At 37.1% G+C, this 24,569-nt stretch overlaps 1 protein-coding gene across 1 annotated transcript in view; it reads right to left on the reverse strand.

The window, feature by feature from the left end:
- LOC149794553 (tyrosine-protein kinase JAK2-like) overlaps positions 1–24,569 on the reverse strand; it is an 87,701-nt gene that overhangs the window by 61,825 nt on the left and 1,307 nt on the right. The window contains exons 2-5 of the mRNA XM_089969129.1: positions 22,285–22,524; positions 21,308–21,493; positions 14,980–15,197; positions 2,596–2,800 (exon numbers count right to left, since the gene is read on the reverse strand). Coding sequence (XP_089825255.1) covers positions 2,596–2,800; positions 14,980–15,197; positions 21,308–21,493; positions 22,285–22,524 — 849 coding nt within the window. The remainder of the gene's footprint in view (positions 1–2,595; positions 2,801–14,979; positions 15,198–21,307; positions 21,494–22,284; positions 22,525–24,569) is intronic.

The raw sequence follows: 24,569 nt of genomic DNA on the forward strand, positions 1-24,569 counted from the left end.
GTGCAATGAATGAATTACCAAATATATAAAATGTAAAAAAAGTTATCAGCTCTTTTTTATACAATTTACCTCTGAAGTTCAGGAAGTGAAAATGACCAAGTAGAGCTAGCACTTTTTTGAAAGGTGCACATTTGAAGTAAGGCTAAGCTGTATACTCTATAACCCATAGTACACCCATCAATCATACACCAAAATAAAGGGAATTAAAGGTTCTTTGCATTATACCTAAGATATACAAAGCCTTTTTTAAATAGCCAGTATAACCAGTGAGGAAAGCTGGGGACATTCTTTTTCTTTAAAATCCTAACCCTATGCAAAATGTGAAACTGTATAGCGCCACCTTAGCACTCGTTTGACTACTATGCTGGATTTACTGTTCCATAATGCTGTATTAGGATTTAAAGTCCATTAATGCCATAATCTACTTTTTCAAACAGAGGTATTTTGATCAATTATCATTACTTCTAAATTTCAGATTCTGATTCATATTTATTAAATTTATCATAATTTTTATGCTAGGATTATATGGTTTTGTAGCACATGATCCCACAGGACTTAACTGTGATGAGAAAAGAAACGAAAAGTGCACTCCACTTTTAAATTATGTATTTTATTTTGGCTTGTTTGTCTGCCTTTTCTACGCTTAATTTTGAAATGTCACTGAAACAAAGGATTGGCTGTCATGTCGTCTGTTTTTGTCCATCAAACATTTACATTGGACTCGTATTCAACACCGTTTTTGGGTTCAAAATTACTCAGTGGTATCTCCATTAACACTTTCCCAGCTCCAATAAAATAATCTGATATATTTTCGAACTTTAAAAATGAACTGCCTTGATCACTAAGAACAGCCAGTATCTGCCAATGAAATTATGAGTTGAAGATGAACCACACTGGGAATTTTTGGTCTTCTAGATTGCTTAGATTATAAACGCACATTTTTAAAACTCCCTTGATGCAAGATTCAAACTATGACATAATGTATGTTATGGTGCCTGAGGTTAAAAACCATTCATGTCAAGCCTAAGAAACCAGACCTGTAAACAGTTATGGAAAAATACACATTGTGACAGGAGCAACGATATTTCTACCAGCTTGACTTTTGTTGTGACAATCACTTTAACCCTTTACCTCATGCAAGCGTCTTTGGACACCTCTACTCCGTTCACATGGAAGCGCCTTTTGATGCTTCTACTCCATTCGCATGGAAGCGCCTTTCGACGCCTGCTGTAAACATCAGCCACTTTGAGCTGGTTTTCGTAGCGCCACCTTCGGGGAAAACCCCCCATTTAGATACTACATTCATTTCTGAGAATGACAATTACGTCAGATCACATGGTCACTGTTTATGCACTGGTCGATATCTGCTATTTAAATTAACTGGGTCGTAATCTCCACTCTTCAAAATGGCGGTCGCGGATTTCATTCAGTACTTACGAAGTTTTCACGATTAGAATCACAACTATGAAAGATTCAATAACTTACGTAAAGGCTCTGATATTGATGTAGGCAGCAATTAGTTTTTATAAATTATCAAATTCAGATGACTTAGTGATGTAGACGCAGATGAAAAATGTAAATTTCGAGTATGGGAAACAACAGCTACGGTTGGTCCCACGACCTCACTGACATGATGGTGAACGAGTTCTCTCAAGATTTTAAAGCACACAAAAAATTCTTCCGTAAAAAATAATTACACAGCTATAACAATCGGACTTTACTCTTAAACTTTTCCACATATAATAGATGTGTACCAAAAATATAAAATGGTTAAAACTGCTGTTAAACGTAACATACACTACATTTGCTTAACAGTTCACAGGCAGAATTTCATTCAGTACTTACGAAGTTTTCACAATTAGAATCACAACTATGAAAGATTCAGTAACTTAGGTAAAGGCTCTGATATTGATGTAGGCAGTAATTAGTTTTTATAAATTATCAAATTCAGATGACTTAGTGATGTAGACGCAGACGAAAAACATGTAAATTTTGAGTATGGGAAATGGCAGCTACAGATGGTCACGCAGCCTCACTGACATGATGGTGAATGAGTTCTCTCAAGATTTTAAAGCACATAAAAAATTCTTCCGTAAAAAATAATTACACAGCTATAACAATCGGACTTTACTCTTAAACTTTTCCACATGTAATAGATGTGTACCAAAAATGTAAAATGGTTAAAATTGCTGTTAAACGTAACATACACTACATTGCTTAACAGTTCACAGGCCTGTGCATATGCGGTTGGCTAGGTAACAGGTGTTCTATTTATAGCGCGCTGCACTTTGTCACTATGCTCTATGAGGTAAAGGGTTAAGGGCGAATTGCTCAATAAAATTATATAATGTGCAGAGTACATTTTCATATACATGACTAATTTGTAGGAGTTTTCGCATATCACTGCTTTCCAAGAGCAACATTTCATACAAATTCTGTGCAAATCACATGATCACGCAACCTGGGAGCATCTCTGAAAACAATTTTACTGTTGATTCAATGTTTTTTCCCATTGCATAAATCAGAAATCAGAAGCCTTTATAGAGTCTTAACAAGCTAATAGCATTTAAGAGCATATAAAATGCCAAAAGTTACCCTCTCTACAAACTCCATAAAAATGTACAATGTTTTCATGTGTGAGTTGTTCCATCAGTCTTGCTTCCCTTCTGAAGTCATCACCATATTTGTCCACCATCTGTTGTTTAAGGACCTTCACTGCAACCTCCTTGGGCTCCTGCCCTGTACATAGGAGGTGATTTGTGTCATACAACTTCCCTCTATACACCGCTCCATAGTGACCCTGTAGAGACATTTCAGTGATAAATACCAAATATACACAGAAAAAAAGACACATATAGCAACAGTAGACAGTATGCTGGTCTTGTGAGCAAAAGGGATGTGCGTTTGAATCCTGCCCAGAAAAGGCTGGATTGGATGCCCTGGTTCCCTGGGTTATGCAAACTATAACCTTGCATGTGTTGATGTGCCATCAAACATCAGATAAACAAAAGAAACACATTCAATAGATAGTAAAACCTGTCTTTTGAGGCCACAACACAAAGAAAACTTGTTATTTCAATATGTGAGGTATCCTACAAAAAAAATTCATTGAACAACCTTATTCTATATATGGACCAAATCTCATAGATCTGACATAAAAGTGTTCTCGGAAAAATTGTCAGATCAAACTCAAGTATGAGCCAATGAGGTTTTCTCTTAATCAATGTAAACTAATATTTATAATTTATAAAAATACAATTGATGAATAAAAGGAAATCAGACTGCATGTGGCTGAACTGTAAGTGTGCATGTCTCCTGACCTACTACCCATATATCATATTCAATGTCTCTTGTACTAACAATATCTCCTGGACCTACTACCCATTTATCATATTCAATGTCTCCTGGACTAACAAAATACCTCATGGACCTACTAGCCATATGCAAAATCCAATGCCTCCTTGGACCAACACAATGTCTCCTGGACCTACTACCCACATGCCAAATTCAATGTCTCCTGGACCTACCCATATGGCAAATTCAATGTCTCTTGGACCAACGCAATGTCTCTTGGACCTACTCTCCAAATGAAAAATTCATTGTCTCTTGGATCTACTACCCACATGCCAGATTCAATGTATCCTGGACCTTTTACCCATATATCATATTCAATGTCTCCTGGACTAACGCAATATCTCCTGGACCTATTACCCATACGCAAAATCCAATGTCTCCTGGACCAACACAATGTCTCCTGGACCTACTACCCACGTGCCAAATTCAATGTCTCTTGGACCAACATGATGTCTCCTGGACCTACTATCCAAATGCGAAATACAATGTCTCTTGGACCTACCACCCATATGCCAAATTCAATGTCTCCTGGACCTATTACCCACATATCATATTCAATGTCTCCTGGACCAACAAAATATCTCCTGGACCTACTACCCATATGCGAAAATCCAATGTCTCTTGGACCAACAAAAAGTGTCCTGGACCTACCACTCATATGCCAAATTCAATGTTACCTGGACCTACTACTCATATGCCAAATTCAATGTCTCCTGACCTACTACTCATATGTCACATTCAGTATCTCCTGGACCAACTACTCACATGTCAAATTCAATGTTACCTGGACCTACTCATATGCCAAATTCAATGTCTCCTGGCCTACTACTCATATGTCACATTCAGTATCTCCTGGACCAACTACTCACATGTCAAATTCAATGTCTCCTGGACCTACTACTCACATGTCAAATTCAATGTCTCCTGGACCTACTACTCATATGCCAAATTCAATATCTCCTGGACTTACTATCCATACGCCAAATTCAATGTCTCCTGGACCTACTACTCACATGTCAAATTCAATGTCTCCTGGCCTACTACTCATATGCCAAATTCAATATCTCCTGGACCAACTACTCACATGTCAAATTCAATGTCTCCTGGACCTACTACTCATACGCCAAATTCAATATCTCCTGGACTTACTATCCATACGCCAAATTCAATGTTTCCTGGAACTACTACTCATGTGCCAAATTCAATATCTCCTGGACCAACTACTCATATGTCAAATTTAATGTCTCCTGGACCAACACAAAGTTCCTGGACCTACTATCCATATGCCAAATTCAATGTTTCCTGGACCTACTACTTGTTCTTTAAAGTATGAATATTTATCTGGACAAGCACAACAGCAAGATAAAATTAATGTCTTCTGATGAGGTTAGATAATCCATATTTTACTGTATCAAACTGGAAATGGACTATGGAAACTACAAATATGTTTTCTCTTGGTAATAGCAAGAAATGTGTTTTAAGAAACACCCTCACCAGGTAGCATGGGAGGTATGATGTTGTTATATTCCAAATATCTGGTGGAAATTGCATTAAGAACTATAATAAAGTTATGACCCCATCAAAAGATGGGTATATCACATTTTGTCTACTTCCAAATTTTATTTCAAGGTGTTACTGAGACAGAACTACAAAAAAAAAAACATAAGCAAAGTTGCCCATGGACACACACAACCACATCTTGCATATGGATGATCCAAAAACCAGCTCTCTCACATCTAAATGTAAGATTCCTGAATTCTTATTTATAAAATAAACAAAGAATACACAAAACACAATACTATAAGATTTATATTTTGCTAATATCATGAAATTATGGATGAACAATGATTATCCAAGTATGGTCCACATGATGGCCAATCCTGTGATATCAGAGTATGGTCTACATGATGGCCAATTCTGTGATATCAGAACATGGTCCACATGGTGGCTAATCCTGAGATATCACAGCATGGTCCACATGATGGCCAATCCTGTTAATTCAGAGCATGGTCCACATGGTGGCTAATACTGAGATATCACAGCATGGTCCACATGATGGCCAATCCTGTTATATCAGAGTATAGTCCATATGTTGGACAATCCTGTGATATCAGAGCATGGTCCACATGATGGCCAATTCTGAGATATCAGATCATGGTCCACATGATGGCCAATCCTGAGATATCAGATCATGGTCCACATGATGGCCAATCCTGAGATATCAGATCATGGTCCACATGATGGCCAATCCTGAGATATCAGAGCATGGTCCATATGATGGCCAATTCTGAGATATCAGATCATGGTCCACATGATGGCCAATCCTGAGATATCAGATCATGGTCTACATGACGGCCAATTCTGTGATATCAGATCATGGTCCACATGATGGCCAATCCTGAGATATCAGATCATGGTCCACATGATGGCCAATTCTGTGATATCAGATCATGGTCCACATGATGGCCAATTCTGAGATATCAGATCATGGTCCACATGATGGCCAATCCTGAGATATCAGATCATGGTCCACATGATGGCCAATCCTGTGATATCAGAGCATGGTCCACATGATGGCCAATTCTGAGATATCAGATCATGGTCCACATGATGGCCAATCCTGAGATATCAGATCATGGTCCACATGATGGCCAATCCTGTGATATGAGAGCATGGTCCACATGATGGCCAATTCTGAGATATCAGATCATGGTCCACATGATGGCCAATCCTGAGATATCAGATCATGGTCTACATGACGGCCAATTCTGTGATATCAGATCATGGTCCACATGATGGCCAATCCTGAGATATCAGATCATGGTCCACATGATGGCCAATCCTGTGATATCAGAGCATGGTCCACATGATGGCCAATCCTGTGATATCAGAGTATAGTCCATATGTTGGACAATCCTGTGATATCAGATCATGGTCCACATGATGACCAATTCTGAGATATCAGATCATGGTCCACATGATGGCCAATCCTGAGATATCAGATCATGGTCTACATGACGGCCAATTCTGTGATATCAGATCATGGTCCACATGATGGCCAATCCTGAGATATCAGATCATGGTCCACATGATGGCCAATCCTGAGATATCAGATCATGGTCCACATGATGGCCAACCCAGAGATATCTGAGTATGATCCATAATACCTTGACCATACCAAACAGAAACATAGGTGTACTATAGTTTATCTATGAAACTCAAACAGCTTTTATGATATAAAGCAGAAACACAATCCAAAAATACAGATATCTGATCTTGAACTCATATAAAAGACCCCAAATGCAGAATGCAACACATCCTCTAGTGACAATACATAAATATACCAAACTTCATCCATTTATCTTAAGCATTTCATTGAGTTAGAGCTGAAACAAACATTTTACTGAAACTTAAATAGGGAACAGCATCCTTGGAGTTAGAGATAGGATCCCTAATGTGAGCACAAACAGATCTTCCTGTGATAAGGTAGACCTTGTTTCTCAGAAACTACAAACATTAGAGAAATTACTCTCTGCAAACTCCAAAATCCAGCCTTCCCTGAAAGACAAAAAAAACCCCCATCTTTCCATCTATATAAAATATTGACAAAAGTGTAATGTATATTTAACCTGTATTATTTGTTGGCTTTTCTCAATGATTATGTTATATACATTTGTATTTTGTACCTAACCTTGTCCAAAATCAAGTTCATAAAGACATATTAATGCATTCAATGTTGGAATTTAGCTGGAATACCACTGAAATTCAGTTGGAATTTCATATATTTGGACTTGTGATAGAACTTTTAGGACTATCTTTGATTTAATTCACACTACTGTAAGTTCTTTTTAAATTTTCATTTTGCATTCAAGGGAAATAAATTAATTGTTGAATTTTACAAAACTTGTTGGTTTTCACTCTTTTCTGTTACTTAGTATAAGACCATAGATTTGTAACAAAGGAAGTAACATTTCTACTAAGTTGCCAACCACATCCACATGTTACCTAGTTTAAGCTTGAGTGACACCTATAACAGGGGGCTTGCATTTGCAGGGATGGGTGAGAGGGATTTTATGGTAAGGTGATTAGATAAGTATATTTGGAGAACATCACTTATGAACAAAATTTCTTTCTCTGTCAAATACATTACTCAATCACATTATTATATCAGGAAAATAGGCAAGAAGAGGAAGAATGGCTTGAGCATACAACCTCACTGTTGGAGCTTGATTGATCTATTGAAAGGATCACATCAACTCAAGTGAATGCAGCACAACTGAAGATCATACATTTATACATGTGTGATGGTGATCCCTTTTGTGATCTCACCTCTGGCTAATGCCTTATGTGCTAAAGTTTACTGGACAAATCCAATGAAAGTTGCAAGGTCATGCAAAGGGTTAAAGTTGGTGTATCACGAACAGGGCATTGTAGCTGTCAGGGCAGCTATCAGTCACATGAAGAGATTCACATTAAACAGAAGCTGTTGAAGCCTCACTGAGCAGGCTGAGGAGCTGAATATTGTTGTTGTTGTTGTGGGGTTTAACGCCATTTTTCAGCATGATAGGCTATACATGGCGGCCAGTATTAATGGTGGAGGAAGAACCCGGAAAACCCCGGAAAGAACCACCGACCCACGAGAAGCTACTGGCAAGCTTTCTCACATGCCCACATTGGCTGAATCTTAGACTCGAACCGCCGCAGACAGAGGTGAGATGGCAGTGATCTGTAACGAAGAGCACTTTAGACCATTCGGCCACTCGGGGCCCCCGAGGAGCTGAATAAACTTCCCTGCTGAAACAAACATCCGGGCAGATGACTTCTCTGACATATGAATGATACTGATGATGGGAAGTAGATGAACCTGACTGATATGCATCAGGAACTCAATATCTGGATGAACAAGATGTTAAGAAGGGACAAAATACAATCTCTCCACACTGACTGATTTGCATCAGAAACTCCATATCTGGATGAACAAGATGTTAAGAAGGGACAAAATACAATCTCTCCACACTGACTGATTTGCATCAGAAACTCCATATCTGGATGAACAAGATGTTAAGATGGGACAAAATACAATCTCTCCACACTGACTGATATGCATCAGAAACTCCATATCTGGATGAACAAGATGTTAAGAAGGGACAAAATGCAATCTCTCCACACTGACTGATTTGCATCAGAAACTCTGTATCTGGATGAACAAGATGTTAAGAAGGGACAAAATACAATCTCTCCACACTGATTGATTTGCATCAGAAACTCCATATCTGGATCAACAAGATGTTAAGAAGGGACAAAATACAATCTCTCCACACTGACTATCCACCCTACAATGTAAATGAGATACACAATGTTGTTCATATGGAGAACGAAAACCAAAGTTACTGAATATTTTTGCAGTATATCATCCAGGTACGCTACTGTCACTATGGAGATGGACATCATCAAGTGGGCTGGCTATGGTGCAGTCCAACATCCTGGTAAAGACCCATAAGCTCAAGTTGTAGCCAAATGGAATGGTGCAGAATTGGTACACCACCCCTTGGTTGTTGTTGTTGTAGGGTTTAATGCCATTTTTCAGCACACGATAGGCTATACATGGCAGCCAGTATTAATGGTGGAGGAAGAACACGGGAAAACCCCGGAAAGAACCACCGACCCACGAGAAGCTACTGGCAAGCTTTCTCACATACTCACATTAGCCGAATCCGAGACTCGAACCCACACAGACAGAGGTGAGATGGCAGTGATTAGTAACAGAGAGCGCTTTAGACCACTCGGCCACTTGGGGCCACCCCACCCCTTGGTAGCCGAAGCAAAGGTACATGATATTGTGTGAATTGCAATATGGAAACACAGGTCAGACAGGTCAAGATTGATCTCAAATTCATCATGTCCTCTCTGCTGTTTCTAAAATTAAGCACTAACTCACAATAAGCTAATGGGGTTTAACAGAAGATCACTGGAGGACATCTCTTCTTATCAAGTCAAGGTTACAAGAAGCCGTTAGGTTGTTTGCCACTGTGTCGTGAGCTGCCCTACTGACCTCTCTGGAAATATGGTATCCCAATTTCCAGATATGGTCAATTCCATCATTCTCAGTTAGATGAAAGATTGCAAAACATGCCAGGTCAAGTAGGGAGAAAGTCAGTATGATGTTCCTAACCAACTTCTGCATGGTGTTAAACACTTGTCTGTTCACCTCATAGCAGGCTTGATGTTGATGGCAGTAATGCCACTGTCTAAACTAGGTACATCTGAATGATAGCCATGATTTGTACAAGTGTGGTGAGAAAGTAGAAAACAGACTCACCAAAAGTATCCTTGAATTACTGGTGTCATGAATTTTATCCATGATGCCTGATAGTTTCTGCAATCTTTGCTGACTGTGGCAAAATCCTGAATGATGGATGTTTGTCATCTTCATCAACATCCACTGAGGCCTGGATCGTATACATGGTAATGACTAATGGCGAAGGATGGCATTCCAAAAGGGGCAAAATTAACTGCATCTCCTTGACTGCTGCCTTAAAGCGGAACTCTGTCCTTTCCATTGCTGAACTGAAATGTTCAGGGAAGTCTGTGTTGTCCCCCTCCTCCACTGGAGAGGTTGTTTTATTCTTGTGCACTCTGCATTCTGGGGCATAATAGTGATGATGCTGTGTTGTCATTATGCTGAATGTCAGTCTGGGGTGGTTGGTTGGGTTGGGCTAGCCAAATGGCTGGACCAAAAGACCCAATCATGATGCTGGTGTGCCATGTACTGGTATTATGGATTTGGTCAGTTCAGCTGGTTTGACTGTCAAGAATGGGGCCTAGTATATGTCTGGACAGCCACCAGAGACCAGACAAGGTTCAACTCTCACCTTTGCAATGCCATATTCAAGTAGACAGAATCTAAAGAAAGTTGACCGAGCAATGCCAGCCAATTATGTCTGGAATACCTCAAAAATGGAAACATTATGTGCAAATGCAAAATTCATTGAAATCGCTTGAATTTCATGAGCCAAGTTCTTCATAAGGCACACCTAATTCTGAGAGCGCAAAGAATATGACTAAATGAATAACCCACTTGAGCCATGAAGCTAGTGTTTGTGAGCTTATGTCTTGTTTTCCATACCTACCAGGCAGCCATGAGGCTAGTGCTTGAGAGCTTACGTCTTGTTTTCCATACCTACCAGGCAGCCATGAGGCTAGTGCTTGAGAGCTTATGTATTGTTTTCCATACCTACTAGGCAGCCATGAGGCTAGTGCTTGAAATCTTGTCATCAGGCTAGTGCGTGAAAGGTTATGTCTTGTTTTCCATACCTACCTGGCAGTCATGAAGCTAGTGCATGAAAGCTAGTCTTATTTTCTATACCTACCTGGTAACCATGAGGCTAGTGCGTGAGAGGTTATGTCTTATTTTCCAGATCTACCTGGCAGAAAGATTTGTTGATGCTTGCTGCAGACACTCTCCATACACCTCAGATAACGCCTTAATATGTAAACTAGATCCTGCAGCCTGCAATTATTTCCCTTTCCATAATGTCAATTGTGATTTGGTCATATACTGGGCCAATTGCAACTGGGTCATATGTTGAAGTCCATGATTTTCCCTGGTGGTGCATCATCAAAAAGCATCTTTCTCTCTGCGTTTATTATTCTTGAACTTATTTGGGGAGTTTTCTTCCCAGTTTTTCCAAATCCATAGGTCATGCAGATTTAAATAATATTTGATGTCACTATATGAAATCCTCCATTCAGAAAAAGGGGACTGCAGTGCAGCTTTGGATGCTTTATTGCCCTTTCATTAACTTTAATACCAATAGGATTAGACACCCCAAAACACAGAAAGCATTTTCCAAATTTATGAGCTGATAAAGTTTCTGTAAGGAATTGTCAAATTTAAGAGTTTGAAAGGCTTTTGTTATGTTAAGGGAATCCAACGGATGACTGAATACTTTTTTGTGATGTCCCGATGTAATTCAAAGATTTCAGTATGGCTGTTATCTCTATTCTCACAATGGAGGCTTTATTCTGTAAACCAAATGATGTTGCAACAGCAACTTTGCCTCTATCATTTTATAATGACAAAGATCAAACATGAAAGAGATAGGGGGTAATTACCAAGGTGGTAATTTGGTAATTTGGGAATAAACAATTCTACAACATCAGCATGACTGATTTTAGACACTTCTGGATACAGCTGAATTTACATGCCAAAAGGTGGCATGTACTCTGGTTTCAGAGTAAACAAAGTCTGGTTACTTGGACTGAAAAGACAACATCACATGTCCATATAGATGGATTCAAGGATAGTTCGGTAGTAGACTGCTGAGCCAATTTCATTTGTCTGTGATAACACAATAACTCATTTGCCTCAACACAGAGGCTCTTTTTGTAGCAATGGTTGTTGTTGTTGTTGGTTTTAATGCCATTTTCATTAAAAGATAGGCTATACATGGTGGCCAGTATATCTGGCAGAAGAAGAACCAGGAAAAATCCCGGGAAGCTACTGGCAAGCATTCTCATATACCCACACTGGCTGAGATTCATTGATGAGGAAAGAGGTGAGATGGCAGTGATCAATAAAGGCAAGTACTTTAGACCACTTGGCCACCTGGCACCCAAGAGATATATTGACAGGGAAGTTCTACAAAGATCAAGCATCTGCAGGTATGATTTACAAGCTAATTTGTACACAACTGAGCCATAGTTATATTTACATCTTAATAAATTCCAGTATAACTGGATTCAGACTTCCAATCTGCTTCCCAATCTTTGTTTGCCATGACGTGTGTTAAATAAATGGATTTTTTTATTTTTATCCCTGAGGTATCTAACATGCAGAAGGAAAGTTGGTTTATAGTGAAAGATAAGACCTCAAGATTGGTCTCCTCCACAAACAGGATAACTGAGCAATCAAGAAAGAGTTTGGGATCATCATGAATTTTAAATAATCATTTCTGTGTTTAGGCAATCATTTGAGTTTGGGTCATAACAAATTTTAGGCAATCATTTCTGTATTTAGGCAATCATTTTTGTATTTAGGCAATCATTTCTATGTTCAATGTTCACTAGTATGCATACCTTTTTGCTAGATGAAAAGTTGTTGACATAAATGAACAGTTAGTTCCCAGATTATGGCATCTGGGTTTGATGTTTCTGATCTTGAAATGGGAGACTGACAATGTACTGGATCGAGGACAGCTTTCAGAAAGGGTGGAACCTTCTTAAGTATAAAATTTCAATCCTTCAGAAATTTTGACACAATTGTAGGTTTATTCACTATATTTGTCACAGAAATCTTGAAATATTTACCTGTGACCTTCACTCTGAATAGTTACATAATACACCTTCTAATGATGACGTGTAGTTGTTGTTGTTGTTGTTGTTGGGTTTAACGCCATTTTTCAGCACAATAGGCTATACATGGCAGCCAGTATTAATGGTGGAGGAAGAACCCGGAAAACCCCGGAAAGAACCACCGACCCACGAGAAGCTACTGGCAAGCTTTCTCACATGCCCACATTGGCTGAATCTTAGACTCAAACCGCCGCAGACAGAGTTGAGATGGCAGTGATCCGTAACAAAGAGCGCTTTAGACCACTCAGCCACTCGGGGCCCCTGATGACGTGTAAGTACTGTGAAACACTTTAGATTCATTGGGTTTCAATTTTCATGGTCTTCGTGGGAGAATTTGAAGTCACAATGAAATATCTACCCAAACTGACATTCACACACCCACCCTCATCATATGAATGAAAAGGCTTCACCTGCTTATTTCTGTTTTACATCATGGCTACCTATAGTACTGAGGATGTGAAATATACATTAGGGTAAGTACATGAATGACAAGTAACACTGAAACTAATCAATCACAATGCAATTCAAATGCAAAAACTCATGAAAATGAAAACTTATGTAAAGTTATAAAGACTCTACCTGATGTATAGTACATGTAGTAATAAATGCAGATTTACTCCCAGTCCATGTCCTTTATTTCCCAAAGTACATAATAATCCCATCTATACATTCATTATAACATTTATCAACTAATTGTTAAATAAACTGCCAGCTGATTACTCTTACTTTCTCAAAGTCTATTTCTACCAGGTTTCTCCAAAGTCATGTCATGTCTGTAGACAGAGATAAGCCACTTAGTGTGGATTGACTTAAGGGTACCGTATATCAAGTCCAATTGCAAACAACACAGATCCTTATCTGCCATAGCATAATGCACCTACATACTAGGGTCAGTGTTGTTTGTTCCACTGATTACTCCAAAACAAACTGTACAGACCCAGATCTGCAGATGCATAATGTGATGACAGATCTGGGTCTGTGCAGCTTGCAGTTGGACTTGTCTTACAAGTGAGTAGAAATGGTTGATGTTTTCAGGTCAACAGATACCTGGGTTCAATGTACATCTTCACTGTTCTGTATAATTGCAGTTTATGTTCTGCATATTTTGCAGCAATTTCATCACCAGAATCACGGTACATATGCATTAGCAGCACAAGCATTCATTGGAACTTTAAAGATCCAATTTTGGACCACAATGTCATGATTACTCAGCAATAAGGGGTTCCAATCAGGCAATTTTGGCAGGACTGTTTAGAACAAAAGAGGTTTACTTGCTTCCATGGTTCAGGCACCGAAACCCTAACTGTTGAGAACTTTATGCTTTGATAGCAGTCTTTAAGAACACATGGAGAATGTAATTACTTAAGATTAAAGGTGTTAACTTGGGCATGTGAAAAAAGATGTAGGCATTTTCTTTAAGAGTTCTGCATTTATGCCAGATTAATAACTTATCAACTTAATACCTGCAGTACGGATTACAACTTTTGCTTGCAAATGCATGGAAATGAATATCGATAAAAACACTTAAGAGACATATACATTGTGTTTTTTAATGTAAATGATAGATCCACAAAATTAGGTACCACCAATATGTACTTTGTAACCCAATCCATAAAGTTTGAAACCCATGAAAATAAAGTGTTTCACAATATAGAAAGTTTCTTACCTGACTCTCTAATAGCTATGAAGTTATGAAGTGATATGGAAAGGGTAACCTTACAATTTTGTACCATAACCTTGACCTTGAAGACCAACAGTGTGGTAGGCTACACACCTTTTAACAACAATACATATATGTCAACCAAGTGTCATTCCTTAATCTACAACCACTTTAAGTTATACAGCAGAAAAGAAAGTGTGTTGTATAGATGAATGTGACACACATATGTTCCCTGCTTTTCGTAAAAAGGCAGTGGGTAAAAAGGGCACAGGCTTCCAGTACATATAGCTATTATTAGATATTGCACAGGCTTCCAGTACATATAGCCATTATTAGATATTGCACAGGCCACCAGTACATAATAGCTATTATTAGATATTGTAAAGTACTCCAGTACATATAGCTATTATTAGATATTGTGAAGTCTGAACTCCAAAGTACTCCAGTGCCAATTCCTTCTAGTACACAATTTTTCTTCATTTGAATACATGTGAAATAAAGCCTTTCCAATGCTCATTTACTGTTGAATGTAAAAGGGAAATAACATATCTTTGCCAATTATGCACAAATATATTTTAAACTGCCTGCAGTAAAAGCTGCAAAAGATTTACCTGTCCAAGTTTTTTGTCCTTTTCTAACACTAGTCTTTCTTCTTTAATTATGTGTTTGACGTTCATCACTGGTGGACTGGGATTCTGTTTCACTCCTTGTTGACTGGTCTGTTGTTGTAAAATAGGGGCTTTAATAGTCAGATTAATGGCTGGCTTGGTTGCTGTGTCCTTGGGTATAAAGACACTTTTTGTCTTCCTGCCTTCACTGGGATGATCACCTGCAGGTAGAAATAAACTACTCTCAATAACATGTGAGGAAACCCTTCCAAAAGATCAAAGCATACATGAGGGCATGAGATTCGAAGGCTGACTCACACATTGAGGTTAACACCTGGAGAGATGGGGGAAGAGGTAAACAATGAAGGTACTGATGTACAATATGATTCATTATCTCCAGTTTTCTATACAAATACAATTTAAATGGATATTTATATTTATGGTATGATATAAAAGAGTTATTTAAAATTAATTGTTTGCATACCTTGATTAAGAACAAAGTTCACATGCAGTGTTAGCAAATGCATTCATCAGTAAAGGAAGAATTACCTCCCTTTCAAACCTTCTCAAATGCACCATCATCAGCAAATTCAAAATAATTTCAGACTCAAGCCACTTGAACTGAATCAATCAACATTTTTTGTACTGAATAATTCCTTAAGATGTCTGTTCTAAATGTAAGCATAAACCACTTCACAAATATCACATTTTGACTAAGTTGTTTATACTAATAAACACTGTTGGTTGGCCGCAGTTGTAAGATCCATAACAAAAATAAGGGGACAGGGATGAATAATTGCTTTTTGTGTCCCAAGACTTATATGCACATAAAAAATGTAACATTTTCAGTGTCCTAAAGACACAAAAATATAAAGACAAAATTGGCAAAATCACCGTTAGTCACACAGCAGTGACCTGTTCTTGTTCAAATACCACATAAATAAACTGTTATTGACTACTATGTTTTGATGTTATTTATTTTGCATTTGCATCTTTTCTGTATTTGTCCAACATTATGGTAAATAAAAACCATCATAATTCACATGCTTCTTATAAGTTTACCTGGTGACCTATACTACAGTATACTATACTTACTTACACAGTGCATGTTGTGCTTTATGTCACTTGTATCCTTGTTTATAACTAAAAATACCAGATATTGATTTCGTTTTGTCATATTTACCAAATTTTATTCTTCCAGATCACTTTTCAGCCTTACATCCATTGCTTTTGATTTACTTTGTTTCATGTCCTCAGTATTTACCATTTTTCAGTGATATAAGCCACCTTACAAAGTGATGTAATCTATATGAAAAGACATATTTAATGAATATTTATGAATATATTAGATACATTACTACATAAATGTCCTATATTCATTAACGAATAGCCATAATATAGGTTAAAACTCTTAAATAACCAGATCATCAGTGATCCAATTTAGTTTTGAGTTTTGGCATAGCAGAAAAGCTGCTTGTTTCAGAGGTTTCTTTTGTTTATAATTTATGGATTAGTCTTATTTTTCTGCATGAAATCCAGGCTTGTTAACTGTTTAAACCCCTGAACTGCCTTGAGTAAAGAGGGATTTTGTTTGATGGCAATTCTAGTACTCCTTTATTCAACAACATTCATCTTTTATCACCTTTTACTACGTAATATTAGCAAAATTACTGTAGCAAAATAATCATATTTATTTAAAGTCACTTGCATCACATACCAATGCGTTATTATTGCAATTATTTTCAGAGCATAATTTTTTAGATTTCTTTATCGCATCTTAGAGCAATTATTGAAGTTAAGTGCAGTGGTGCCTATGATTTTTGAAACCAGAGCAAGTTAAAATCTTTAATGTGCATGCAGTGACACTATGATAAATAAGGATATCATAAATGTGAACCAAACATTATTTTTGTTGTTTTTATACTGGCACATTTTACAGACTTAGGTATTTAAATTTTCAAGGCAGAATATACAATGAATGGTGAAACTAGACAATTTTAATGCAAATAATGCAAAAAGAGACAATAGTAAACTGGAGCAAAAATGTGGGAAGTTACTGCCAAAACTAGAAGAGCTGGCATCTCAGCATACCAAGTAAAGACTCAAGGAAAAAGGTCCAAACCAAGATTTTCTCCTGGCGATAGAGGAAACTCTTTCAGCTCTCCACATTATAGTATTGAAACTGGAGTCCATAACTAGTGACAGTATTTTGAACCAACTGACAAAGATGGAATATTCTGTGATTGCATGTATGTGTGTCAGGGATTGATGGATAGAAAAAAAAAACAATTGTCTAGTGTGTAGTAACAACATTGGAGTGATGATGTGATGTGAACTGAACCACAAAATAGTGAAAATGATAAAAAGATTGATGTATGCACATGAGTATTGTGTGGATGGGAAGAATAAATAAAATAAAATAACTTTATGTTTATGTAAATTAAATATATTGTTCCGCTTCATGGTATTTGTACATTTAATATAATTTTGTTAAATGTTGCAAAATAGAAATAATAAAAAAAAAACAACTAAATTTCGAGCTTTCTTTCAGGTCCTACTGTCATTCATTTGGCAGACCAACTCAACTACAATGGTTTAATTTTGGTTACGTGGTCTACAGCTGTAATGTGTTATTGCTGGAATGACATTATCATGAATGAAGGCCATATTGAGTGAATCATGATTTATCTATAAAAACAATCATACTGTGCAGCAGGCCAGTATAAGCCTTTCATGAACATTAAAGAGGGCTGAGTTTTCTTGCTACAATCTGTCATAATAATAAAATTTGTAAACCATGATTCAGACTGTTATCCATTTCTTCATTTCTGTTGCCAGAGGTTTTTGAAAAAGCAAATTATTCTGGTAAATTGTTTCTCCATGAATACCTACCTGATCACATTAGTGTTAGGAGATATAAGCCTGTTACCTCTCAAATCAAGCCCTCCTAAAATACAAAAGTTCATCTTTTCTGTCTATAACATACAGAAAAAGAGCAAGAAATCTTGCCAGTTACTTCTTATTGCCACTAGGTGCTGCTAATTTTTAAGCTTAGCATAATAACAATAAGGATGCTTACATAGACAGAGGACTAGAAGGGTTTTTAAGCAATGTGACTGGGTAAGTGTTTTTGAAGAAACATAATTTACTAGAAAAATCTGCTTACTCCTTTGAAAGGTTCCCTAATAACATAAACATTAGAAGAATAGGTATCTTTCTATGAAGAAAGATTGTATTCCCATGTGAATGATAATTTGCTCTCCTACCTGATCCATGACCATCATATTAGGTTAAGATGATTACTGAAATCTTACCTTCAAAATTCACTGGTAAATCCAGTGAAGCTGAGAGGCTATGTTGGTTTAATTGGGTATGGTGGTCATCTGGACTGCAGCCACAGGACCCAACTGGGTCTGGTGGTCATCTGGCTGCAGCCACAGGACCCACCAGTTTCAAGTTTTGCCTTTGCAGATCTAAATTCCTCTGCATGTCAGCCAACAGCTTCAGTGATGTCTCAGAACAAAATGTGTTCTAACAAAAGGATAGGAGAGATATCTCTAATTCCATGAACAGAAATCCTCAGGAGGTGACTCTGATCTTGTGGGACTCAAGAGTAAGCAGAGCGTATAAGCCATCATGATAGGGCTTAAGAGATGATATCCTGCTTTTCCAAATTCATGTGGAGAAAGAGTCATTGCCATGACTTGTCTTTGTACACTTTAAATAGTTCTTGAAGGCGTGAACAGGACCTTGCCTGGCCACTGATCTTATCTTACTTATAGACAGGATCTTACCTGGCCACTGATCTTATCTTGCCTATAAACAGGATCTTGCCTGGACAGTGATCTTATCTTACCTACAGACAGGATCTTGCCTGACCACTGATCTTATCTTACCTATAGACAGGATCTTGCCTGGGCACTGATCTTATCTTACCTATAGACAGGATCTTGCCTGGCACTGATCTTATCTTACCAATAGACAGGATCTTGCCTGGCTACTGATCTTATCTTACTTATAGACAGGATCTTGCCTGGCCACTGATCTTATCTTACCTATAGACAGGATCTTGCTTGGCCACTGATCTTATCTTACCTATAGACAGGATCTTGCCTGGCAACTGATCTTATCTTACCTATAGGCAGGATCTTGCCTGGCCGTTGATCTTATCTTACCTTATCTTACCTGGCCACTGATCTTATCTTACCTATAGACAGGATCTTACCTGGCCACTGATCTTATCTTACTTATAGACAGGATCTTGCCTGGCCACTGATCTTATCTTACCTATAGACAGGATCTTGCCTGGCCAGTGATCTTATCTTACCTATAGACAGGATTTTGCCTGGCCACTGATCTTATCTTACCTAACGACAAGAGGGACCATATGTTAAGACCCAGGAGAGGGCTTTTGGCCTATTCAAATTAAATTTAGCTAGGTCTCATAGATCTATTTGTCATAACCAATACCTCTTCTGCCATGATGCCTGAATGTGTCAGATATCAAACAGCATTAACATTTACAGTAATTTGGTGGCAAATTTGTTCTTCATCGATCCAGTGGAAAAAGTTTTGGGATTGAGACACTCAAATTAATGATGTTATTGACTCTGCAACAGTCATGGAAAAAAACAACTTTTCTCATAGGGCTTTAGAATGGAGGACTTTCCTGCTCTTGAGATTCTCCCTACAATCAAATACTTCCTTTGCAAAGCTGTCTAAGGAGACCCAAGTATGATGGAGAGGACAGTCCAGCAGGTAGGTCTATCGCTAGCTTGAGTACATCACGGACTCAGAACTTGTGTTGTCTGAGAGAAGCTTTCAGCTATCTTGCAATTTTGACCCCTTATTTTTTGTACTTTTTTGGCACAAAGACTGGAGTGGTATGGGATGATTCTGGTGTTCTGTTGTGACCCAAGCAATGAAGCAATTCAGGTTGTTGATTCTCAGTGATGCTGGTTTAATAGCTACAATTACTGCCAAATGAAAAATGGACAATGAAGCCAAATCCAAAATCTAAGACGTGGTGAAAATGTAACTGTTTCAAATCACCTCTGTTGTGTTGTGAAACACGTTTTTGTCCACATTATAAAATGTCGGAATGGCACATGCATAGCTGATAAATTCTTACCTAGAACTTGGCATCAGGGTGTGTTTTGTATCAGCATGATGAAAACATCACTGGTACCAGGGTTTCAGAAGAGAAAGCCTTAGCCTTCACCTAATCATAATCTCCCCAATCTTTGTGACTGGTGAAACAGCTAAAAGAATGGAGTCTCTGCCTCATCATCAATATCTACTGAAGCCATGACCTAATGGTCATGTATTATGGTAGGTGGTAGAGGGCTTTCTGAAACCAACAACCCTTTATACCTTAATTCAGTCTATTCCATTGCTGGATGAAACCAAGGCTGTTGTTCAGGAGTATCCTCACACTCACTGTATGTTTTGTCATGTTCTGGCATAAATTATCTCAGGTGGGACTCATGATGTAATGTACTCAATCTTAATTAAGTCAATGTAACTTTCTTGTTAGTAAGCTTTGGCCATACGGCAAACTAGCTCTACTAGACTATATGGTAGTATAGGATGGATCCATTAAAAAAAACCTGTGCCCTTAATTTCCATGTCCGATGGCCAGGCTTGGACATGAAAGGATTTACGCCAAATCGGCTGCCTAAAATAGGGGTACACCCCACCCCACTGCATCACAATTACCTGTCAGAATTTCAAATTTGGCATCATCTTTTAGTCCATACACAATGTCCAAGAAAATAACAAATACACAAAAATATTGGAAAAATTTCAAGAACAGTGTATACCACCTGTAGAGGAATAATTAATCCACAATATAAATCCATGTTCCTGGAAGGATGGTTAAAATTCAAATCAAAATTGGCATAGACTGACAGGAGATTTTTCATATCTTGTTGAGTATTTGAGAGCAAAAACTTTAAATACTAGTGACACATAAAGCAAGGCAATCGACATTGAGTTATTGCCCTTTTTCAATATGTTATAGACAGAAGAAGAAAAAAAATTGTCTTATAGTATGGCTGGATTTGGGATGTGTCAGGCTTATATCTGTTGATGTTACTGTTACCAGTGAACATATTCAAGGCTGATATAAAGGGTTCCACAAATTATATCATCTAAATGGATTAGCAAGTTACCTGGCTAAAGATTAATGAGGGAATGATATCTAGTGAAAATAGATTTATACATCAAGTTTTTTAGTCATATGATTCTATCAGGGATAATGGTCAACAATCATTTCACTTTTGGCAAACTATAAATGAGCACAGATTCATAACGAATAACAGGAACATACCTGTGGGAGAAATGTCTTCTACACCCAGTGCACTTAGGTCCAGAATGTGAGAAGTGACATCATCAGGAGAGGCCTCTGCCCCACCATTCTGTCCCACTCCGGATGTTAAATTGATTTTTAACCCTCCTGCTGCCCCAACTGCACTATTTAGCTCTGGAATGATGCTGTAGTTGTGGTAGGTATCACCTGTAATGTCAAAATGTAAAGTTAAGGATGAACGCTTTATTAACATCAACACTTATTGCTCAGTGTGCTTTATTTAAATTAGCTCTTACTGCATGGTCTGCTTTAGTTACATTAACTCTTACTGCATAGCCTGCTTAATTTAAATTAACTCTTACTGCCCAGTCTGCTTAATTTAAATTAACTCTTACTGCACAGCCTGCTTAATTTAAATTAACTCTTACTGCCCAGTCTGCTTAATTTAAATTAACTCTTACTGCCCAGTCTGCTTAATTTAAATTAACTCTTACTGCCCAGTCTGCTTAATTTAAATTAACTCTTACTCCATAGCCTGCTTAATTTAAATTAACTCTTACTGCACAGCCTGCTTAATTTAAATTAACTCTTACTGCCCAGTCTGGTTAATTTAAATTAACTCTTACTGCCCAGTCTGCTTAATTTAAATTAACTCTTACTGCCCAGTTTGCTTAATTTAAATTAACTCTTATTACTACTCAGTCTTTTTAAAAAAACAATAAACGTTTACTACCCATATTTTGTATTAAAGTCAACTATTACAGCCCTGTCTGCTTTATTTAAGTCAACTCTTACTGCCCCAACTGCTTTATTAAAGTCAACTCTTATTGCCCAGTCTGCGTTATTAAAGTCAACTCTTACTGCCCAGTCAGCTTCATTAAAGTCAACTCTTACAGCCCAGTCTGCTTCATTAAAATTAACTCTAATTGTCCAGTCTGCTTTATTAAAATCAACTCTTACTACCCAATCTTATTTTAAAAACAACAAACATTTAATACCCAGTTTTTTATAATTAATGCCAACTCTTACTGTCCTATCTGCTTTATTAAAGTCAACTCTTACTGTCCAGTCTGCTTTATTAAGGTCAACTCTTACAGCCCAGTCTGCTTTATTCAGGTCAACTCTTACTGCCCAGTCTGCTTTATTCAAGTCAATTCTTACTGCACAGTCCTCTTTATTAAAGTCAACTCTTAATGCCCAGTCTGCTTTATTCAAGTCAATTCTTACTGCACAGTCCTCTTTATTTTAAAGTGAACTCTTACTGTCCAGTCTGCTTTATTCAAGTCAATTCTTACTGCACAGTCCTCTTTATTAAAGTCAACTCTTACAGCCCAGTCTGCTTTATTCAAGTCAACTCTTATTGGCCAGTCTGCTTTATTCAAGTCAATTCTTACTGCACAGTCCTCTTTATTAAAGTCAACTCTTAATGCCCAGTCTGCTTAATTCAAGTCAGTTCTTACTGCACAGTCCTCTTTATTGAAGTCAACTCTTAATGCCCAGTCTGCTTTATTAAAATCAACTCTTACTGCTTTGTCTGAACTGATCACTTTAGTGACATATGTAGTACTACGAACTGTGGGATAGACTGGGTGTAACATAATGTGGTTGTGGCTTCTGTCTCCTATTAAACAGTGTCAAAGAATTTTTTTATACAACTGTAATAAATCACAATAACAGTCCTGTGCAAGAAAATGATACCGCCAACTAAAATGTATACAAGTCCTTGGGATACCATTAATGATTTATGACCTGCCTTAAACTGACTGTGTTCAGGTTTTCTATAATGGACAACTGATGTGATCCCAATAATAGTGTTGTAGTACCAATCCAATATAAAATAGGAATTGATCCTGTTATGACTCGATGGTCATAAACTAAAGAAACAGAAAAGAGTGAAAACAACCAAATTTGTAAAATTCAACAAATAATTTATTCCCAAGAATAAAAAGTGAAAATTTAATAAGAACTTACAGCATTGTAAACCCCAAACAGTCCTAAAAGTTGCATTACAAGTCCAAAACTATTGAGTTTCAAATGAATTCCAGTGGTGATCTGAATACATTCCAATACTGAACATGCTGATGTGCCAATAGCCTCAAATGTACTAATGTATCAACAGTATTCATGTATCACAATGATATAATCCAAAGTGTCCTTGAATGAATCCACAATAATTCCAAAATAATGATTTTGTCTAAGAAGTATGAATGACCACTTTGTAATTCCGGTAAATAATTTAAATAAATAAATCCTCTCAAACATTAACTGAAACAACTATAACTGACTCCTCTAAAGACTGACGTTAACATATGAATAAGTAATTTTGAAGTAAACAACATTAATAAAAAAACCTATGACACAATACAAGAAACAGGATTAGCTCAATTTTCCTTCAAATTAGTACACATCTTGTTCTAGAACATTTTCAGCTGTCAACAGGTCAGGAATTTCCAAGTGAAAAAATAATATCCTAAACTCAGATACAAATAAACATGTTTACCTCCATTAATAATGTTCTGAATATTTAACTGATAATCATACAGATGTATTAGCTATGTATTATCATGTTTATGAAGTAAATGTCACTAGCCAGGTAGACCCTTAACTCATCTATTGACCAAGGTCAATCACACAATATAACTATACATAACATATATCATGGAGGAAAGACAACAATCAACACAAATAAAAAATACATAACAATCCTAATAATAGTGTCATGGTACCAACCAAATATAAAATAGGACATGATCCCAATAATAGCATCATGGTAAAAACCAAGTATAAAATAGGAAAAACTAATATATGTCATTGGCAATAGTTTGCAGAGGGAATTCTGCAACTGAATAATTTTGTAAATGAAGATGGTTCTTGGTTTTCATGTGAAACTTTTACAAATAAATTCCAAGTTCCTACAAATATTTAAGTATTTTAAAGTTACTGAATTCTATTAAATTTAACTGGGATTATCTTAACTGAAACAGTGATAGTTATATACAACAACCTATTTTCATCCAGTTTTATTGTTTATAAAATGAGAACAAAATGGTAGGAGGAAAATATCCAAAACTAAATGGAATTTGGAAATATGCAGATAGTGGGTTATTTTAGATTTTTATTCTGCCATTTCAGGTCACATGTTCAAAACTGAGATGATACCAATTTAAACTTCTGCATATAATTTTGATCACTATTTAAAAAATATAATAGGAAAAGTCTGTAGTGTATGTGTGTGATTAGGATTTTTAATGTAGCTTTAACAATTTTTCAGTCATATCGCTAA

Source organism: Sinohyriopsis cumingii, chromosome 8 (assembly GCF_028554795.1).
Source record: "Sinohyriopsis cumingii isolate HCF-2022 chromosome 8, ASM2855479v2, whole genome shotgun sequence".
Lineage (NCBI taxonomy): Eukaryota > Metazoa > Mollusca > Bivalvia > Unionida > Unionidae > Sinohyriopsis > Sinohyriopsis cumingii.